Genomic DNA, 21,182 nt, shown 5'->3' with positions numbered 1-21,182 from the left:
CCCACTGGCCCTGCAAAATCAATATGGACCCTGGACCAAGGCCCTGCAGGTTGTTCCCACTCTGCTGGAGTTGTTTTGGGAGGGTTTGTCTGGGAGGGTTTGGCCGAGACTCTTGGCATGGATCACACTTGGCTACCCACTTTTCAATATCAGTATCCAGACCTGGCCACCATAAGTGCCCCCTAGCTAGACCCTTCATCCTGACAATACCAGGGTGGCCCACATGTAACATTGTGAGTACTTTGGTCTTTAGACTTTCAGGAATGATTACTCTATCACCCCACAACAGGCAACCTTTAACATATGACAATTCCAATCTTTTGGTTTTAAAATCACTTAAGTTAGTTTCTACAGAGTCATTCTGCCACCCCTTAAATACAGTTTACCACCTTTTTCAAAATTGGGTCTTGCTGCGTGTGCACAGCCACCTCCCTTGCTGTTGTTAGTGGGTTATCTTCAAGTTCTATCATTAAAACATCAGCAGATGGGGCAGGGTCCTCTACTAACTCTGCCATTGGGCACCTACTAAGACCATCTGCGTGGTTGATGGTTTTACCCCCTTTGTGAATGAGCTCGTACTGGTATCCTGAGAGAAACAAGGCCCACCTAATTAATCTTGGAGACATAAATGGGGGAGTTGGTTTGTTGGGGGCTAAGAGGCCTAGTAAAGGCTTGTGGTCGGTGACCAATTCAAAACTCCTGCCAAAGAGATAATTATGAAACTTCTTCACCCCAGCCACTAACGCTAGAGCCTCCTTATCTAGTTGGCTGTAATTTCTCTCAGTATTGGTCATTGTTCTGGAAAAGAAAGCAATTGGGGCTTCTGTATTATTTGGCAACACATGTGCCAAGACCCCTCCCACGCCATATGGGGACGCATCGCACGTAAGCCTGACAGGTAGTAAAGTGCTATACTGGACTACTACACTTGCGGAAGTTAACAACTGCTTTATTTGCAAAAAGGCTTTGTGCTCAGTTCTCCCCCATGTCCAAAGGGTTCCTTTCTGAAGTAGTCGGTGTAGAGGCTCTGCTGCTGTTGCCTTCTGTTTTAAAAAGACAGAGTAAAAGTTTAGAAGGCCTAAGAATGCCTGCAATTCTGTTTTATTCTGTGGCTCTGGGGCTTCCCTGATGGCTTTTAATTTTTCAGTAGTGGGGTGGATGCCTTCCCCATCGATTCTATATCCTAAGAATTCTACACTGCTGGTTCCCCACACACATTTGTCAGGTTTGATCCTTAACGCTTTATCTTGTAGTCTATGTAATACTTCTCTTATTCTTTTGTTGAGTTGATTTTGGTTTTCTCCTGAAATTAAAATGTCATCAAAATAGGGAATGGTCCCTTTAATTCCTGACAACAAACGTTCCATTATGCTTTGAAAAATCCCGGGAGCTATGCTTACTCCAAATTGTAATCTGGTACATTTAAACGCACCCCTGTGGGTGACAATTGTCTGTGCGAGTGCTGTCGGTTCATCGACAGGGAGTTGCTGGTAAGCTTGGGCTAAATCGATTTTTGCAAACACTTTCCCTTCCCCCAGGGAGTGAAGGAGCTGTTGTACCACTGGAATGGGGTAAGGGTGATGTTGGAGGGCTTTGTTGAGCGTTGACTTATAGTCAGCGCAAACCCTCAAAGAGCCATCTGGTTTAAGAGGCGTGACTATGGGTGTTTCCCATGGCCCCTGCTCTACAGGAACTAAAATGCCCTGGCTTATGAGCTTATCTAGCTGTAGGTCAAGCTTGGGAAGGAGCGGGAGGGGTACCCTGCGTGGTTTGAGCCGGACAGGAGGGACCTTGGGGTCAATAGAAAAGGAGATAGGGGGCCCTTTATACGATCCCAAGGTGGGGCTAAACACTTCTGGGAATTCCTGTAAGAAGTTAGGCATGCTATCAGAGTTAACAGTACAGATACCAGAAATTTCAATTCCCAATGGTTCCATCCAAGCCAAACCCAGAAGAGAGTGTCTAGCCCCTGCAACAACAATCATAGGAAGGGTACATTTAACAGTCTTAAACATAATAGGTACATTCATTTGGCCTAGAACAGGTATTATTCCCCCTTGAAAATCTCTAATTACCAATGAGGTTTGTAAAAGGTCAGACTTTGAGAGGCTAGGCATGTACATTATAAGCTTTTCCCACGGCATAATGGTGTATTTAGACCCCGTATCAAGTTCCATAGAGCATGGCTTGTTGTTTAGGAGCAGTGAGATTACAATCTTGCCCCCATTTTTTGTTGCCGTGCTATTTACGGAAAATTGATTGTTACCTCTTGAGTAGTCGCGGTTAGCGGTTGAGTAGTTCTTGCGGCCGGAAAACCGGGGAAACCGGTTTTCGCGCGGTTGGGGTGTTTGGGTCTGGAAACGAGGAGGACGAGGAGTGGAGAAAGATTCCTCAGGCAAGGGTGCTCTGCAGGCTTCGGCGATATGGCCGCGTCGGTTGCAGCGGCGGCAAATGGCGTCCCGGAAAGGGCAGCGTTGGCGCGGATGGTTTCCTTGGCAGCCGGCGCAGGGGGCGACGGGGCGAGGGTATCTGGGTTGTCTCGGCTGGTCCTGTTGCAGCAGAAAACAGCTGTCCTCGTTGAGGGCTGGTGGGCTGAGGTCGTCTGGGGCCTCTGCGCGGGAAAACGTGGAGTCAATTTTGGCGATGACTTCCCGCTTGTCGTGCTCCTTCAGCTCCTTGGCAGCAGCGTCGGCAACCTCTGCGGTTTGTGCCAGCTTGATTACTGCCTGGAGAGACGGCTCGTCTTCGGTGAGGAGCTTTTTTCGGACTATGGCATTTCTCATGCCGAAGATTAGGGCGTCAGTGAGGCGAGCTTCCGGGCTATCAAACTTACATTTTGAAAGCACCGTTCGAAGACGCGTAGCGAACTGATTAATGGATTCGGATTTGAGCTGGGCCATTCTTGAAAACTGGTGCCGGAAAACGACGGCTGGTTTCGTAGGCTTGAAATGGCTCGCGAGCTTGGTTTGCAGGACGTCCCAAGCGACGGATTTGGCTGGAAGCGGATCGGTGAGAGTCTGGGCGAGATCGAATATTTCTGGGCCGCAGTAATTCAGGAAGATTGCCCGCTTTCGTTCGGCGTCGGCGTCCCTTATTCCGGCAGCTTCGAGGAAGATCTCGAACTTGGCCATGTAGGCGTCCCAGGAGGATTTCTCCGGACCGAAGAACTCAGGAGCCCGGCCGATTTGAAGGTTGTTCATCTTGCACGCGTGGTTCTTCCGTCCGTCGTCGCCAGTGAAAAGTCCAGAGACAGGCTTAAGTAAAGACGGTTCCTTTATTCAGCTCTTAAAAGGGAAGTGACAATCAGCGGGAACACGTCTGGCTTAACCTGGAGAGAAACCGCTCTTTTATACATTTGCGGCTCCCGCCAAAAGAGAGCAGCCAGCGTCTGAGCCAATCAGGCGCGACTTCCTGTTTCCAGCTCAGACAGCGTTTCTCATGGAACCAACTATTTACATAGGATTCAACACCTGCCTAGGCAGCCAGATCAGTCAAGTCAACACTGATGATCAATAAGATTATAGATGTCATAGCAGATAGCCCTTACATCCAAAATAAAGCATTTGAAAAGTTTTCATTAGTAATGTATGAATGCTTAATGCTTTCCTTTAAGAGTCAGCAGTTTGATATAATTGAAATGTTTAAAATCCAGACTAATGTAATTCAATAGTATGCTTTCATATTGTTTTATAAAATGTATAAATATGTTTGTGTTTTTAATAATAGGTATAAGTCAATAGGATTTAACAACAAAGATATCAGTGGAAAAGTGAATTTTACATGTCAGTGCAACTATGAAAAGGAAGACATTTTGTTTATGAAAACATGATGCAAATTTAATTATCCTGACATAATTGTGGTTAGAAATGCACACCTAATTTAATAAATCTCATGCTCTTTGCTGGTTTTAGTATATATTGTAATTAATATTTTAGTTGTCTCCATGATGCTGAATTTCTTCACCATTCAATATACCACCAGAGAAAGTATCTAGAGAATTAAAACATCTTTGTTTCTGATAATATTCTGCTTTTATCCATGCTGTTATAATGATTTGCTATACTGTTCTGCATTCATCAGTTTGATGTGGTGATTGAGATGCTCGCCTAGAATTCAGGAACTGTGAGTTGTAGTCTCACCTGAGACATGAAAGCCAAGTGGATGACTTTGAGCCAGTCACTTTTTCTCAGCTCCACCTACCTCAAAGGGTTGTTGTTGCTGGGAAATTATAAGTGTAGGAAGAGTAGTAGGTATGTTTTTTGCTGAGTTATGTATACAAATAAGGGAGTGGTGGTAAAATAATAAATGTACCTACTATTTGTTGGTGTGCAGGTAATAATACATTGGATTTCAGGGCAGACCCTAGTTTAGAAATTCTGTCTTGAGTACAATCATATGAGTATGTTTTGAATAAATCTGCCTTTTGTCATACTTGCTAAAAAGTACAACTTAATGCATGTTTTCCAAGAGACAAACATGATTGTACTGTTGGAGATGAAATTAATGAAAGCGGTGATTGCTTAAAACAAGATTTTTCTAATCTAAGCAAAAATTCAAAGATTTAAAAGCAGAAATATACGTAAAACAAGATTGCAGTTTAAAAAATTGTACTTATTTTATTTTACACTTATTTAAAATATTTCTATGTTGACCCCATCAACAAGGGTTCTGTATATAATAGGCAAAATCATACTGAAAGTGGGACATACACATTCTTATTTTTTAAAAATCTCACTTAAACTACTTCAAGGTAGTCCATTGCTCTTTCAGAAACAGCAAAGCTTTGACTTATTTACAAAATGTAAACAGCATTGAGACCATCTGCATTAAAGAATAAGGGCTGTTTACTAAGAAAGTCTGTCCCAGTGCCGCTTGAAGGGAGAACAGAACAGAATAGAATAGAACGGAGTTGGAAGGGACCTTAGAGGCCTTCTAGTCCAACCCCCTGCTTAGGCAGGAAACCCTACACCACTTCAGAGAAATGGTTATCCAAGATCTAAAAAACTTCCTGTGTTGGAGCATTCCCAACTTCTGGAGGCAAGCTGTTCCAGCGATTGTTCTGTCAGGAAATTTCTCCTTAGTTCTAATTTGCTTCTCTCCTTGATTAGTTTCTGCCCATTGCTTCTTGTCCTGCCGCCAGGTGCTTTGGAGACATCTCCAGTAGCCCCACTCTTGATGACCATTTGGACAGTTGATGAAAAATTGAGGCAATTAATAAAGGATGCAAGACATGGGAGGAAAAAGAAGCATGAAAACACGATAGTTGAAATAATGTGATATATGAGAGGAAAAAATCTAGCATAAAGCTTATAGCAAACATGAGACTGTAAATAATTTTCTCTGTTTACTTCAGATTATAGTTCCAACTAATTAGAAACAGCAGAAATAGGTGAAACCAAGACCTGGTTTAAAACTTGAGTATGGTGGTGTGCAAGATTAATATATTCAGTGATTTAGAGCAGTGATGGCTAACTTTTTGTCATTGTGTGCTGAAAGCCCATGCGCGACAGCACACACGCATGCTGGCACCCATAATGCAATGCACCCCATGCGTACATGCATGACGCCCCCCATGCTCCACACACATCCGTGTATGACCCCCCATGCTCCCTCACCTGCCTGCACATACGTGGGAATAGTAGGCCTTCCTGCAGCCTCTTGGGATTAAAAAATGGCTGCAGGGAGGCGCTGCACACACACACACCGTGCGCTCCCTCTACACTCTGTGTATATGCGCAAGCGCTCTGGCTCCCCTGCATGCATGTGCAACCCCACATGTCCTGCATGTGCCCTACCCCGCTGCGCATCTCCAAAACCAGCTGGCTGGTAGGAACTGCATGCACAAGCGTGGTGGAACTCAGCTGGGCGACGGCTCCCCCCCCCCCCCCGCAGAGAGGGCTCGGTTTCCCAGCTGTAGCACGCATGCCATAGGTTCACCATCATGGATTTAAAGCGTCATCTGAACACTTTTTTACTATTTTGGATGAATTGAGCCCATCATGTCTTGTTCAACAAGTTATACTTTGAATAGTTTGAATAGGTATCTATTTCTTAGCATGAATTGGGAACCTAGTTATAATTTCTAAGTAAATATGTAACTGAAGGGAACAGAACAAAACAGAATAGAATGAGCTGGAAGGGACCTTGGAGGTCTTCCAGTCCAGCCTTTGCTCAAGGAGGAGAACCTATACCAGTGATGGCGAACCTTTTTCCCCTCGGGTGCCGAAAGACCGTGTGCGTGTGCTATCCTGCATGCACAAGTGCCCACAACCATAATTCAATGCCTGGGGATGGGCGAAAACAGCTTCCCCCACGTCCCGGAGGCCCTCTGGAGATGTAAAACAGCCCATTTCCCAACTTCTGGTGGGCCCAATAGGCTTGTGTTTTGCCCTCCCCAGGCTCCAAAGGCTTCTCTGGAGCTGCAGGAGGGTAAAAATGCCCTCCCCCATCTCCCCAGAGGCTTTCTGGAAGCCAAAAATGCCCTCCCAGAGACTGTGCAAGCCAAAAATCAGCTGGCTGGCACATACATGCACATTGGAGCTGAGCTAGGGCATTGTTCTCAAGTTCCCTCTCTCTAAGCCTTAATACTCACATTTGTTCAGAGAGCCGGGGTGGCGCAGCAAGTAGAGTGCTGTACTGCAGGCCACTGAAACTGACTGTAGATCTGTAGGTCAGCGGTTCAAATCTCATCACCAGCTCAAGGTTGACTCAGCCTTCCATCCTTCCGTGTTGGGTAAAATGAGGACCCAGATTGTGGGGGCAATATGCTGGCTCTGATAAAAAGTGCTATTGCTAACATGTTGCAAGCCGCCCTGAGTCTAAGGAGAAGGGCGGCATAAAAATTGAATGAATAAGAATATAATTACAAAATATAAGTAGAAAAGCAATCGAAACTATGTCCTATATTGCTTTATATCTTTAAGTAGCTCTATAAGCTGCTTTAACCTTTTTTCAAAAACTACATTGGAAGAAACCACTGTTCCTGGCCTCTTTGAATGGTGACCTCAGGCACATCCATTATACTTTTATTTCTACTTACTACAAAAACTGTTTGTGGAGTTCTATTTTCCTCCCTCCCTGCTAAGTATTCAGAACATGATTATTGATTAATGGTCAATAAGCACCTGGATGAGGAGAATTCCAGAAGTTTTTAGGAGGGTCTTCAGATTTAGGTCCATTGGTGGCAGAACTGAGTTCTTGACAGTTTTACCTCAGGTATTCCCTTTTTAGCAAAAAGACATTTGACATGATCCAGATTCTATAGTATGAGTCTGGCAGTGATGGTTTTTTTAAATGAAGCTTTTAAATTGCACAAGAATTTCCAAGCTGCTGGTAAGTCAGTAACATATAAGAAACTTCCTGAAAGAGAAATGTTTTCTATTTCTCTGTAGAGAACTTGTGTAGACATGAGATTTTTTTTCAGTTCATTAATTGTTAATTTTAATTAATTTAATCATTGTTAATTGCTCAAATAAGGCTGTTACAATCTCAGAAGCTAAAACCCAGTTAAAAAGTTATCTGGCCAGAAAAAAATGAACAAGATTTGGCAGATGCTATTTTAACTTTTAAAAATAATTATGCTCTCAGTGTACATAAAGAAAAAGATGCATTTGTCAAGAATCATAAATTACGATACTTAACGGTTGTCATAGTGTACAAGTAAGCAATCATAAGATACAACATTTAATGATAGTCCGGGTACATGTAAGCAATCAAATCATATTAGGAACAAGTCAATATAAGTCAATATACAAGCAACAAAGTTACAGTCATACAGTCATTAGTGGGAGGAGATGGGCGATGGGAACGATGAGAAAATTAATAGTAGTGCAGACTTGGTTTGACAGTGTTGAGGGAATTAGGAACGAACAAAACACAAAAATAAGTACATTATTTTTTTAAAATCCGTTTCCCACGCAATATTATTTTATGGGGAAATTCAACATTAAAAATTGGGGAAAAGATGGTGATATGGAAAAATTGGTTGAAAGCAGAAATATTGACTTGGTAGATAATGAGAATGAATTTTTAACATGTTATACTGAGACAAATACCACATTACAGTATATCTGTCTTCATTCTGTGTATCTCAGTGACTTCAGCCATAATATTTGTTAACAACATTGTATGGAACAGCAGTATGTTCTGCTTCTGAGATGGTGCAACAGGAAAACAGTCATAAGTCACTTTTTGCCTCTGCCTCCCAGCAAACAGTACAGATGATGTACACTGTTTGCTGTGTATTTCTGTGCATGTATACCTGACCCATGGAAATAACAAAGAATTGGATAAATGTACATTATGGCAATATATTAATGCCAGAAAGTTTACTTAAATGTAGTCACACTAACTCCTCCCCATTATTTAAATAGATCTACTCCAAACATGGCTAAGTCAGAGTTTAACTTAGCTGCTTTACCTTCTAAAACAGGACACTGTTAAATTTCAGACTATACTTGTACAGATTCTGTTAAAATTGATGTGGCTTTCTGGAAGTACAGTAATACTGTACTTCATCTTACGAACCTAATTGGTTCCGGAAGGAGGTTCGTAAGGCGAAAAGTTCATAACACGAAACAATGTTTCCCATTGGAAACAATGTAAAAGCGATTAATACGTGCAAGGGGGGGGGGGAAATCCCAAAATGGAGCTCCACTGGGCGCCGCCGCCTGGCTGTCACCTTTTAAAACAGCCGGGGGGCTTCTCGGCGTTCTCCTGAACCCGAACCCGGAGGCCACCGAGAAGCGCCCGGCTGTTTCAGAAGGTTACAGCTGGGCGGCGTCGCTTGGCGGAGCACTGTTTTTGCAATCGGCGGCAGCGTTTTCCTCCGATCTGGAGGCTGGAAAGGAGGTGGGGAATCCCAATAGGGAATTCTATGGGCGGAGCTTTGACGTCACAAAGATATCCTTCCTGGTTGGCCGAAACGTGGTCCTTTCCGGCTCCGTACAAGGAGGCACTTGTGCGCCCCCTCCTCAAGAAGCCTTCCCTGGACCCAGCCGTAATTAATAATTATCGTCCAGTCTCCAACCTTCCCTTTATGGGGAAGGTTGTTGAGAAGGTGGTGGCACTCCAGCTCCAGCGGTCCTTGGAAGAAGCTGATTATCTAGGCCCTCAACAGTCAGGGTTCAAGCCCAGCTACAGCACGGAAACTGATCTCTGGCGGGCCCAGAACAGGGGTTTATCCTCTGTCCTGGTGCTTCTTGACCTCTCAGCGGCTTTCGATACCATCGAGCATGGTATCCTTCTGCGCCGGCTGGAGGGGTTGGGAGTTGGAGGCACTGTTCTTCAGTGGTTCTCCTCCTACCTCTCCGGCCGGTCGCAGTCGGTGTTAGTGGGGGGTCAGAGGTCTCTCCCTTGTGGGGTGCCTCAGGGGTCGGTCCTCTCCCCCCCTGCTATTTAATATCTACATGAAACCGCTGGGGGAGATCATCCAAGGACATGGGGTTAGGTGTCATCAGTACGCTGATGATACCCAGCTGTACATCTCCACCCCATGTCCAGTCAATGAAGCAGTGGAAGTGATGTGCCGGTGCCTGGAGGCTGTTGGGGCCTGGATGGGTGTCAACATACTCAAACTCAGCCTGGGTAAGACGGAATGGCTGTGAGTTTTGCCCCCGAAAGACAACTCCATCTGTCCATCCATTACCCTGGGGGGGGAAGTACTGACCCCCTCAGATAGGGTCCGCAACTTGGGCGTCCTCCTTGATCCACAGCTCACATTAGAGAAACATCTTTCAGCTGTGGCGAGGGGGGTGTTTGCCCAGGTTTGGCCCTATTTGGACCGGGAGTCACTGCTCACAGTCACTCATGCCCTCATCACCTCGAGGCTCGACTACTGTAACGCTCTCTACATGGGGCTACCTTTGAAGAATGTTCGGAATCTTCAGATCGTGCAGAATGCAGCTGTGAGAGCAATCATGGGCTTCCCTAGGTATGCCCATGTTACTCCAACACTCCGCAGTCTGCATTGGTTGCCGATCAGTTTCCGGTCACAATTCAAAGTGTTGGTTATGATCTATAAAGCCCTGCATGGCATCGGACCAGGATATCTGCGAGACCGCCTTCTGCCGCACGAATCCCAGCGACCGGTTAGGTCCCACAGAGTTGGCCTTCTCCGGGTCCCGTCAACTAAACAATGTTGTCTGGTGGGACCCAGGGGAAGAGCCTTCTCTGTGGTGGCTCCGACCCTCTGGAACCAGCTCCCCCCAGAGATTAGGATTGCCCCCACCCTCCTTGCCTTTCGTAAACTCCTTAAAACCCACCTCTGCTGTCAGGCATGGGGGAACTGAAACATCTCCTTCTTGCCCATGTAGTTTTTGTGTATGATTCGATTGTGTGCTTGTTTTTATATATTGGGGTTTCTTTTTTTGGACTTTTTAACCTAAAACTGTAATTTAGATTGCTAAATATTAGATTTGTTACTATGTACTGTTTTTACCATTGTTGTGAGCTGCCCCGAGTCTGCGGAGAGGGGTGGCATATAAATCCAATAAATCTAATCTAATCTACTTTTTATTAGATATGAACTGAAAACCCATATAAATAAAACAGCTGAAGTGTTTTTACAAAAGTTAGGATCCCAGTGCTCTTATCTTGGTTCACACATTGATTTGCATATTTCTCCACAGATGATATTTTTTCAGTCTTCTGTCTGCAGGACAGTTGTTGCCCATTTTGTTGTGTAGTGCTGATAGATTCATTTTTTATTACATTAGGTTAATTGTAGAATATTAAGACAGGTGTTATATTAATTAGAGGAGTGTTCTAGATTGAACAGTCCATTTTCCCTCAAATTGAATTTAATTTGTTCTGCTTAGTCAGAATAGTTTATATGCTAATTGTTACAATGAAATAACCAGATTTACCTGTTGGAAAATGGAAAATCTTGTGCTATTCAACAAAAATGAATAAAATGTACAGGATAGCTGTTTATTTTTTTAATTGCCCCTTTTATAATGATCCATCCCTTAACTGAAATATCAACAATTTGAATAATACCAGAACTCTTACTTTGAGAATATGTATTCTAGAATCCATTGCCTTAAAGAATATGTCTTTTTGAGTCTAAATTAAATTAAATTAAATTAAATGTGTAGGAGATCATCACCCTTTGATGAAAATTGCCTTACTTGCACTGCTGTTCTTCACAGGTATATTTAATCCTGATTCAGTTGGGAGTTGGCGAGTCCTTGGCAATACCGCTCATTTCTGAGCCCATGCGAATCCATGGGGCTTTAACAGAGAAACATAGCGGTTCCTTTGTTCAATCAAGTGGAAGAGAGAGGAGAGATACTCAATGCACAGTTGGACAATATCTTCATCCAAATGGAAGTCATTGTTGTACTAAGTGCCACAAAGGTATTACTCTAATTTATATTCTATTCATTTGTTTGCATTTCAGTATTTTCTGGAGTCTTACCCCTGAAAGATGTTATCAGGCACTTTTAAAAAAAACTTTAACTCATTATGAATAATATCGGAGGGAAATCTTTTGTAGCAACTTTCCAGTAAAGAAGGAATACTGGTATCCCTCTTGTGTATGTATATCATATAAGATAAAATATAAAATATTAATTATTAAGGTATACATGTTGTTGTGGTTGACTCTGGCCCAGCTCCTGCCCCAGGGAATGTGGAGGTGGATGCAGGGGAAACTTCAACATGTCATAGGCCTGTGTTATTGCCGACAGAGTCAGTTCAGAGTTTAGTTTCCTCGGACGAAGAAGAAGGTGGGAGTGACTTGGAAGAGGGGGACTTGGCACACAGCCCAGGCAGTCAATCTCCATTATCTTCCATTGATTCGGATGAAGACGTCTTGGACCCACGCAAGCGCAGAATTATGCGTAGAAGAGACCAAGTAAGGACATATTACAGGAGATAAGAGAGGCCACCTGTGTTTGGGTGGGGCTCCAGTAATTAGGGCTGCTGCTATAAATAGCAGTGTGTGGGTTTGGCTGTTGTGGAAGAGTATCTGATCGCAGTTCTTCAGGAATCCTGTGTTGCTGTTTTCTGGACTTTCTTTGTGATTTTTCACGCCTTTGAAACCAAAGCAGAGCAACGTGTGTGTGTGTCTCACTTCGTTGGAAGAAGAAGGGGTGTGAAGTTTCTTCACAGCTGCTAGCTAAGTACTTAATGACTGCTTAAGGAAAATTGTACAGACTACCCGGTTGTTTTGGGACGAGTGCTCTTTGCAATACAAAAAGAGTGCTTAGTTTATTTTGAATTTTGTGATAAAGAACATTGTTTTGAATTTTCAAACGTGTGTGTGTCTGAAAATTGTACCCTTGAATTTTCGGGAGGCTCCTACCAGAGAGCCCGGCAGAACACATATATGACTGAGCTCACACATTACAGTACATTTAAGTATAGCATGGTTATTTGATTAAAATAATGGGAAAAGTGACAACCTGTCCTATGTGGTTTGTAAGCAGTGTTTTATGGCTTAATGTAATGTATGAACTAGGGATGCAGTGGTTCAGTGGCTGAGGTGATGAGCTTTGTTGAACAGAAATGTCAGCAATTTGATGGTTCTAATCCCTAGCGCCGCATAATGGAGTGACCTCCCATTACTTGTCCCAGCTTCTGCCAACGTAGCAGTTTGAAAGAAGGTAAAAATGCAAGTAGAAAAATAGGGACCACCTTTGGTGGGAAGATAACAGCATTCTGTGCACCTTTAGTGTTTAGTCATGCCAACCACATGACCACAGAGGCTAAAAATTTTATTTTGTACAATTGTATCTTTGGACTCACTATGAGTTTGTGTTAGTATACTATATGCCCAAAAACTTGGCTTCTGCACATGCTCAGAAGAAGAACCCCCCCATATAAAAAAATATTCAACAAATTCAGGAAAAAAATGCCCCCCTCCCGAGACCGGCACCAGGCCGGTGACGTCATACCATACCGGTAGGTAATGTTGTTGTTGTTGTTGTTGTTGTTGTTGTTGTTGTTATTATTATTATTATTATTATTTATTAGATTTGTATGCCGCCCCTCTCCGCAGACTCTAGGGCACATGGCCGTGCACACAAAAACAACCCCCTGCGCAGTCTTTTCCATGGCTGCGCAGGGGAGCCTGGCGTCGGAGTTAGGAGGGGAGTGGCAAGGAAAGTGCGGGGAAGTCTTCTGCCTCCAAAGGTTTTTCCTGCATGCGCGAGCTCCTGTTCCACTGCCAGTCCACCATGAACTTTAAAGGCAGAGAGTCTCTCCCAGCAGCCACAACCGGGAGGTTCAGCACTGGCCCATCCGTGGTGGGCGGTGCCAGGGGCATCCCCAGCTCCCTCGCCGCCCCCTCCGGCATTCAAGAAAGGCGCCCGCTCACCCGCGCCCCTGCCCACCCTCGGGCTCCGCGGGCAGCACCTTCCAAGCGCCGCCCCCGGGCTGGTTTCCCTCACAACCCGCCCGTCCCTCTGCCTCCTCATGCAAGAATGGCGGAGCGAATGAGTGGCGGTCGTTCCGCTCTTCAACGAGGCACTCGCTGCTGCTACTGCTCAGTCCGTTCCTTCACACACACATCCTGCGTGCAGGAATGGCATCGATGTCCTGTGGGGAAAAAGCGGCGATCAGCCTCCCCTCCACCCCAGAAGTGCATGTCGGGGTCCAGAAGTTCGTCCTTAGGCAGCCCTGAGGGAGGAGGCAGGGATTGCGCCCGGAGGAGGCGATGACTCTCCGCGCCCGCTCGCTGAGGCACCTCCACATCCGAGACCAAGGTAACGGAAGGCATGCTGAAAGCCGAGCCGGGCACAACACAGACACACACACATGCCTGCCTCCTCCTCTTCCTCTTTGAGTTGTTGGCTCCTGTTTTCAGAATGGGGACTGAATGGGAGTCTGGGGTCAGAGGGTGGAGGCTTGTTGGGCAAGTCCTCTGTGGGGAGAGAAGAGGGAGGGTGAAAGAGGGAAAAGAGAGAGAGAGAGAAGTGGAGAGAAAGAAAGAAAAGGGAAAGAGAGGGAGGGAAAGAGAAGGGGATAGGAAGGAAGGAAGGAGGGAGGGAAGGAAGAGAGGGAGGGAGGGAGGGAAGGAGGGAAGAAAGAGAAAAAGAAAGAGGGAGAGAAAGAGAGGGAGGGAGAAAGGGAGGGAAGGAGGGAAGGAGGGAGAGAGAGCGATAGGAGGAGGGAAGGAGGGAAAGAAAGAAAGGGAGGAAGGGAAAGGGAGAGAGAAAAAAGAAAGGAAAAGAAAGAAAGAGGAAGGAAGGAAGAGAGAGAGGAAGGGGGAGAGAGGAAGGAAGGGAGAAATATAAAAGGAGGGAGGAAGAGAGAAAGAAAGAGTGAGAGGGAGGGAAGGAGGGAAGCGAGAGAGGAAGGAAGAGAGAAAAAGAGAAAAAAGAGAGGAAGGAAGAGAGGGAGAGAGAAAGAGAGAGAGGGAGGATGGAAAAGAGAGGGAGAGGGAGAGAAAGAAAATCAAAATCTAGTTTGAAACTAACTCAACTATTTTTTATTATTATTATTATTATTATTATTATTATTATTATTATTATTATTATTATTAATTAGATTTGTATGCCGCCCCTCTCTGCAAACTCGGGGTGGCTCACAACAGTGTTAAAAACAATATACAATGACAAATCTAACATCAAAGTCTAAAATAACAATTTTACATTAAAAAAACCTAAAACCCCCATTATATAAAAAACATACATACAAACTTACCATACATAAAACCTCTACCATTTAAGTGGCATTTTGATACTTAGCAGACTTGCCCCATTCCGAAGTCATTGTTACAGACACACAGTATTTTATTTTGAAATTCTCTGAGGCAAAATATGGTGGGTTTTTTAAAACCATAATATCTTTACTGCAGATTAAGATCAGCAAAATAATATCAATCATCCAATTTCTTAATATTATTATTATTTATTAGATTTGTATGCCGCCCCTCTCCGAAGACTCGGGGCGGCTCACAACATAACAGTGATACACTGCATTACAAATCCAATAGTAGAAAAATAAAATCAATTTAAAAACATTAGTAACATAATAAAATCCCTAACTATACAATCATACACATTCAACCTAATCCGTCATACATTAAGGCCGAAAACGTAGCAAAAAGGGGGGGAGAGGGTGGTAATTATCTCCACGCCTGGCGACAAAGGTGGGTCTTCAACGTTTTACAGAAGGCGAGGAGGGTGGGGGCTGTTCGAATCTCTGGAGGGAGTTGATTCCAGAGGGCCGGGGCCATCACAGAGAAGGCTCTTCCCCCGACATTTTCATGTCTCTCAGCTACATTAAAACCTTTGGTAGTTTATAATTAAAAAGAAAAATAACAAATATCAAAAGAAAAATGCAGGCTACTGAAAAACAACATGGTTTCTTCCCTTTGGCAAGCAAGAGTGGTGGAAATTTGAGGAGGGATGATTGATTATTAAATATGGATTGACTATGGAATGATGATAAAAGACATATTTAGATGTTGTTTAATATTAGGATGTATTAATTTGTAAAATTGGATTAGAATTTTAGAACTATATAGAATTATGTAGGTAAAATTAATGGAAGATACATAGGATAAATAAGGGGTTTATGATATGTACTGTATGATACATAGGAAGATACATAGGATAAATAAGGTGTTTATGATATGTACTGTATGATTTTATGACTTCACATTATGGATTTAAAATATACTTGGAAATGTAGAAGATTGATGAAAATTAATAATAGTAAATGCTAAGTGCCTGAAAATTAATTGAGCTTGGAAATATTGAATGAAATTATAGAAAAATAAATATGGAAATATATTAATTGATGCATTGGTGTTCAGATAGATTTTCATAGTATTATTAGATTACTATAATACTATGATAAATATTTAAGAAATGAAGATTTTAAAGCATGGATATATTAATAGTTGTGTTTTTGGTTTTGCTGATTTTTTTCAGTTTTAATAGTACTGTAATCGGTTTTGGGTTTTTTATTATTAATTTCTTTTAATAAAAAAGAAGGGAAAAAGTTTCCCCTATTAATTAGGAAAAGGTTGTATAAAAGTTTTTAGTTTCTTTTAAGAAGAACGTATAAGGAGTAGTAGGCATGATGGCCTATCTGGATTTGTAAGAGGAAAATGATATTAATTGAAATGTAAAATAACAGAATAACATAGTGGGAAGGGACCTTATTCTGCCTCAGCACCGAGCCCCAAATAATTACGCAACAAGTTGTCTTGGGTGACATCTGTGCTCAGGCATGAAAATGTGCCTCTCAGACATACTTTTCCGCCCACACCGAAAAAAAATTAGAGGGAATATTGCCGGTAGGAGCCCATTACTGCTCCCATCACTCTCCAGCAATTCCACTAAATGAAATCCATGGCAATTTCCTACCATGGTCTGTTGGGGTTGGCCACCAGCTGTAGCAACCCATGAGTCTTCCCTGGCAATCGCTTCATGGATGCGCACACCAGGCAGCTGGTTATGTAGTTTTCCATGTCTTTCTTCATCATAGGTCACCAGAATTGCCTTTTGCCAAGTGAAGGGTTTTTACAAACCTGAAGTGACCAGCTGGCTTTACTTCCTGGCTGCTTTGTAAGATATGGGTCCTCTGGCTGGCTGGAACATATAGTTTATCTCCCTTCCATGCCTTCCTCATCGTCAGTGTTGCAGAAAAACAAGCCATACTTCAGTCCTTATTTCAAATTTTTCATATTGTCTACATAATATTGACTTGGTCCTTTATAAATCCCTTTCCAACAAATTACCCACAGGAAGACTTGTCTGTTTTTTCAATCTATTATTCCACTATATTCATGAGTTAAATCCTCCTGGTTTGGCCCGGTTTGGGTGAGTAGGTAGCACTTGCAGCAGCTGGTTTGCCCACCTACCCTGACATCCTGGTTTTTTTAAAAAAAAAATCAAGTTTTTTCCCCCTGCCAGGGGAAAAAGAGGAAAAAAGAGAGAGTGGGGGAGGGATGGAGGGAGAGAGAAGGGAAGGGAAGAGCAGGGAAGGAAAAAAGCAGGACTCATTTTCCAGCTGGGAGATTGCTTAGCAAAGAAGAACAACAAATGCTGTTGCTTTAAATCAGGAGTCTCCAAACTTAGCCACATGGCTGGCTGAGGAATCCTGGGAGTTGAACTTCACAAGTACAGTAATACCTCGTCTTATGAACTTAATTGGTTCTGGGAAGAGGTTTGTAAGGAGAAAAGTTCGTAAGACGAAACAATGTTTCCCATAGGAAACAATGTAAAATCAATTAATGCGTGCAAGCAAAAGAACCCCCGCAAAAGCGGCACTCCGCTGGGCGCCACCGCCTGGCTGTCACCTTTTGAAACAGCCAGGCGCTTCTCAGCGTTCTCCTGAATGCCGTACCCAGAAGTTCGGCAAAAGTTCGGGTTCGGGAGGCCGCCGAGAAGCCCCGCCACCCAGCTGTCGCCTTTTGAAACAGCCTGGGGGGCTTCTCGGCATTCTCTCGAACGCCGAACCCAGAAGTCCACATTTCGACCGGCCAGGAAGGACGTCTTTGTGACATCAAAGCTCCGCCCATGGAATTCCCTATTGGGATTCCCCACCTCCGTTTGAGCCTCCCGACCAGCCAACAGCTCCGCGGCTCTTCTGGCAAGGTGACAGCTGGGCGGCGGGGCTTGTGCTGTGAGCTGGAATAGATTGCCAATATGTTTCCAGGCATACTGTAATTCCAACAGCTGGTTTTGAACTATCAAGCCCTGCAGAGCTTGGCCCCAGGGCAGCATCACCCTTTCCAACCAGAATCAACTTACCTGGCATGTTCGTCAAGGTAGAAAGTCTTGGTTGTTCATAATTTCTGTGAAGTCAGGGCAGTAGTTCTGTCAGAAACTTCATTTTATGGCATGCCACCCCCCCACTGAAATTAGATTGCCTTCTCTTATAATGGCATTCCAAAAGATAGCCAACACAGAGTTCTTCCTGCAATGCGTTGGCTGTGGTGGTGGGTTTATATGAATTTCTTCTCTATTATAAAAACCTTGGTCAATTTATAATTATCATGATTTTTGACATTTATTTTAAATTCAGCCATAAACATTTTATTTTTGATGTTATTATTGTGAACTCCATAATTGTTTTGGATTGTAGTAAAGTATCCTTTCAGCATATCTAAATATAATAAACAATAAACAATTAGAGTACATTATCAATTTTTAGATTATTTGAAAGTTTCAGTATTAGTGGTTTTCTTATTCACTGGTGATTTCCTTTCACTTTCTAGGAACCTATCTTTCAGAACATTGTTCTGGGCCAGATAGGGCCACTACATGTCCTGAGTGTCCCGTAGGTGCATATATGTCTAAAGACAATTATGCAGATAAGTGTTTTGCCTGCCAAAAATGTCGCACAAGTAAGTTTAATTTTGTATATGGTTAAGTTAAAAATGAAGCAGTAATGAACAAAGTAAGCATTGGAACTTTGTGTATATCTGTTGGTGTGTGCATATTTTTTATTGTTATTATTAAGGTTATTCATTAGATTTACTGTATTTTATTGCAATATCTACATCCTTATGTTCTGTTCTTGATACAGAGCCCTGTGCAATAAAACCAAATTATAAATTACATTTATACACCGGGAAAGGGAAGGGGGAAGGAGGGGATGGGGAGGGCTAAAGCTGGAGTCAAATGACGGATAAAGTGGTCAGGAATAATGTTTAACAAGTAAAACGTTGTCAGTGTTTATTACAGCAGATTTTTGGAAAAGGAACCATTAGATGGAGTTTTATGGATTTTTAAAAATAAATTCAAATGTTTTAATATTGTTTAGTTATTATTTTATTAGATTTTATTCTACCTTTATTATTTTTATAAATAATTCAAGGCAGCAAGCACACATAATACTCCTCCCTCCTTCTTTTTTCCTCACAACAGCAACCCTGTGAAGTAGGTTGCACTGAAAAAGAATGACTGGCCCAAAGTCACCCATCTGTTTTTCATGCCTTAAGGCAGGCCTAGAACTCATTCTCTTGGTTTCTAATCCAACACTTTAATCACTAAACCAAACTGGCTTGTAAATTTATATTTTTAATGATACGAAATGTAAGCATTAGAACTGTTTTATAAATTAAGCGTTGCATACAGAAATAAAAGCCTTCCAGTTTGGTTTAATGTTCAGACCATTCTACTATCATAAACAGCAGTATGATCTCAATAGAAATACAGTACTCAGCTCTTCCTCACTCTTCCCAGCCTTTCAGCAGATAATAAAGAAGAATTGTACTAAGTTGCAAAACACCGTATGTGGTTGTGACATTAATCAATATAAGACGACCAGAAATGCAGAATTCTTCTGCAAAAATTGCAGTGACTGTCATAATGGGAAAATCAGACAAGATTGTAAGTATAAACTCGTAAAATCAATATTACAATTTAAACCTGATTCCATCTTCATTCATGCCATCTATATAATAGTATGATTTTGTTCAGTGTATGTATTTGCTTGTTGTCAGAGTTAATCTTTTCCCATTTACTTCTTATTTTTATCTGGTTATCTGTGATCCAGCTTTTACCACTTAGCATGCATATGAATCTGACTGAACACTGTTAAGTTCTTATATTAAGACTTATCACTTCATCCTAAATTTCAGCATTCTTATTCAATTTCAAACCTCCTTTATTTCATTATTGCTTCATTATTTCTCAGTGCCATTCTGATATCATTACTAATCTTTTCCTCTGTTTTTGTCCTCGTCTCGAATTAATTCCTGCACATGCCGGGGGGGAGGGGGCGGGCAGCATGGGGTCACATGCCCATGGGCAGGGGATGGGAAATGTTGAATTATCAGTGTGGGCACATGCGCACATGATAGCATACGCATGCATGCTTTTGGCATCTGGTGGGAAAAAGGTTCTCCATCTCCATGTTCTAGCCAGTCCTTTGTATAGTACCCATCACCTTACTTCAAACTTCTTTCATCCAGAAAACACAGAGCATAACCCCATTAATCAAAGCTATCACGAGGATACCTATTATTATATTTTAACAGAAATATTAATATTTCTTCCATTTAGTTTAATGCTCCTACTATTTTCTCCCTGAAAACTATTTCCAACTTTCTTTTGAAATTTTATTTCTCTTACTACTTCCCAATCTAGTCTACATCTTGTTTCTTGGTTCATCTCATGCAAATGTTAATCAGAAGTGTCTGTTTAACTTTTTGGGACATTTCAGGTTCAGTATTTATTTGGATTTAAAAGGCCCCAGCTTATTATCACCTAATAATTATTTGCTTTTCCTTCTGTTTTCTAGGCACGCCTGATAGTGATACAATATGTGAATGTCACAGAAATTTTTTTCTTGAGACAGATCAGAACAGATGTCTTCCCTGCAGCAGGTGGGGAAATGTTATTTATCTTGTAATACATATGAGAGTAATTCCTGGGTTAGATGTAACACTAGGCCTTGTCTCTGCACTCCCAGTTGATTCAACCTCCTGCTTCCATGCTCATTTCCAGTGGGTCTCGACTTACCATTGTGCTTCCTAGCTGATCTCTGCTCTAATCCTTTGTACAGTGGGATGGATGTGTCATCACGTGCTTGCCAGTTAATAGAATAACAGAGCTGGAAGGGACTTTCGAGATCTTTTAGTCCAAATCTCTGCTCAAGTAGGAGACTCTATACCAGACATGTCAAATACTCAGTGGATGGGTTAGATCCAGCCTGCGATAGGCCCAGAGTTGTTCTGGGGGGCCATCTTAGAGACAGTGAGGGACCATCCCATGCCACCGTAGTCCACCCCAGCCACCCCCACCCATCAGTCGTGACAACCAGGCTATGCCAACCCCAGTCCCCTAACGCCAAAATCCTCATACGGTCCACAATGGGGTTGAGTTTGGAACCCCTGGCCTATACCAATTCAGACAAGTGGTTGTCCATTCTCTTTTGAAAAATCTCTAGTTGTCCCAGTAATGGTGCTAAAAATAGTTGGGGAGCTCCATGCTTCGGGTTTTCATCCTAATCTGTTGTGAAGTTGTGAAAATGCACATTATGGAATTATTGGGTTCCAGTCTTGAATCTCCCTCTTCTATACTACCCAGCTGTTTCAGTTTAGACTGTTCACACTATTTAAGTTTACTAGGTCGGCTGTAATTTAAATTTGCCAACCTCAAGATAGGGGACAAAAGTGTGACAGAAAAGACCTTTTGCATATAAACAAATGTAAGACAGACACAGAGGAGTCTGAAACTCTTAACTCAATTACCATACAAATGCCCATCCTTCCT

At 42.7% G+C, this 21,182-nt stretch overlaps 1 protein-coding gene across 2 annotated transcripts in view; it reads left to right on the top strand.

Annotated features, from left to right (window-relative positions):
• Window positions 1-21,182, top strand: part of LOC139162006 (tumor necrosis factor receptor superfamily member 1A-like) — a 49,064-nt gene that overhangs the window by 2,526 nt on the left and 25,356 nt on the right. For both annotated transcript variants that reach the window (XM_070741919.1, XM_070741918.1), the window contains 4 exons: window positions 11,151-11,358; window positions 18,179-18,307; window positions 19,149-19,295; window positions 20,209-20,293. In XM_070741919.1, the coding sequence (XP_070598020.1) occupies window positions 11,151-11,358; window positions 18,179-18,307; window positions 19,149-19,295; window positions 20,209-20,293 (569 nt within the window). The remainder of the gene's footprint in view (window positions 1-11,150; window positions 11,359-18,178; window positions 18,308-19,148; window positions 19,296-20,208; window positions 20,294-21,182) is intronic.

The sequence above is a fragment of the Erythrolamprus reginae genome, chromosome 2 (genome assembly GCF_031021105.1).
Source record: "Erythrolamprus reginae isolate rEryReg1 chromosome 2, rEryReg1.hap1, whole genome shotgun sequence".
NCBI classification, from domain to species: Eukaryota; Metazoa; Chordata; class Lepidosauria; order Squamata; family Dipsadidae; genus Erythrolamprus; species Erythrolamprus reginae.
Note: the sequence above shows the minus strand (reverse complement) of the source record. Positions and strands in the feature narration are given on the sequence as shown.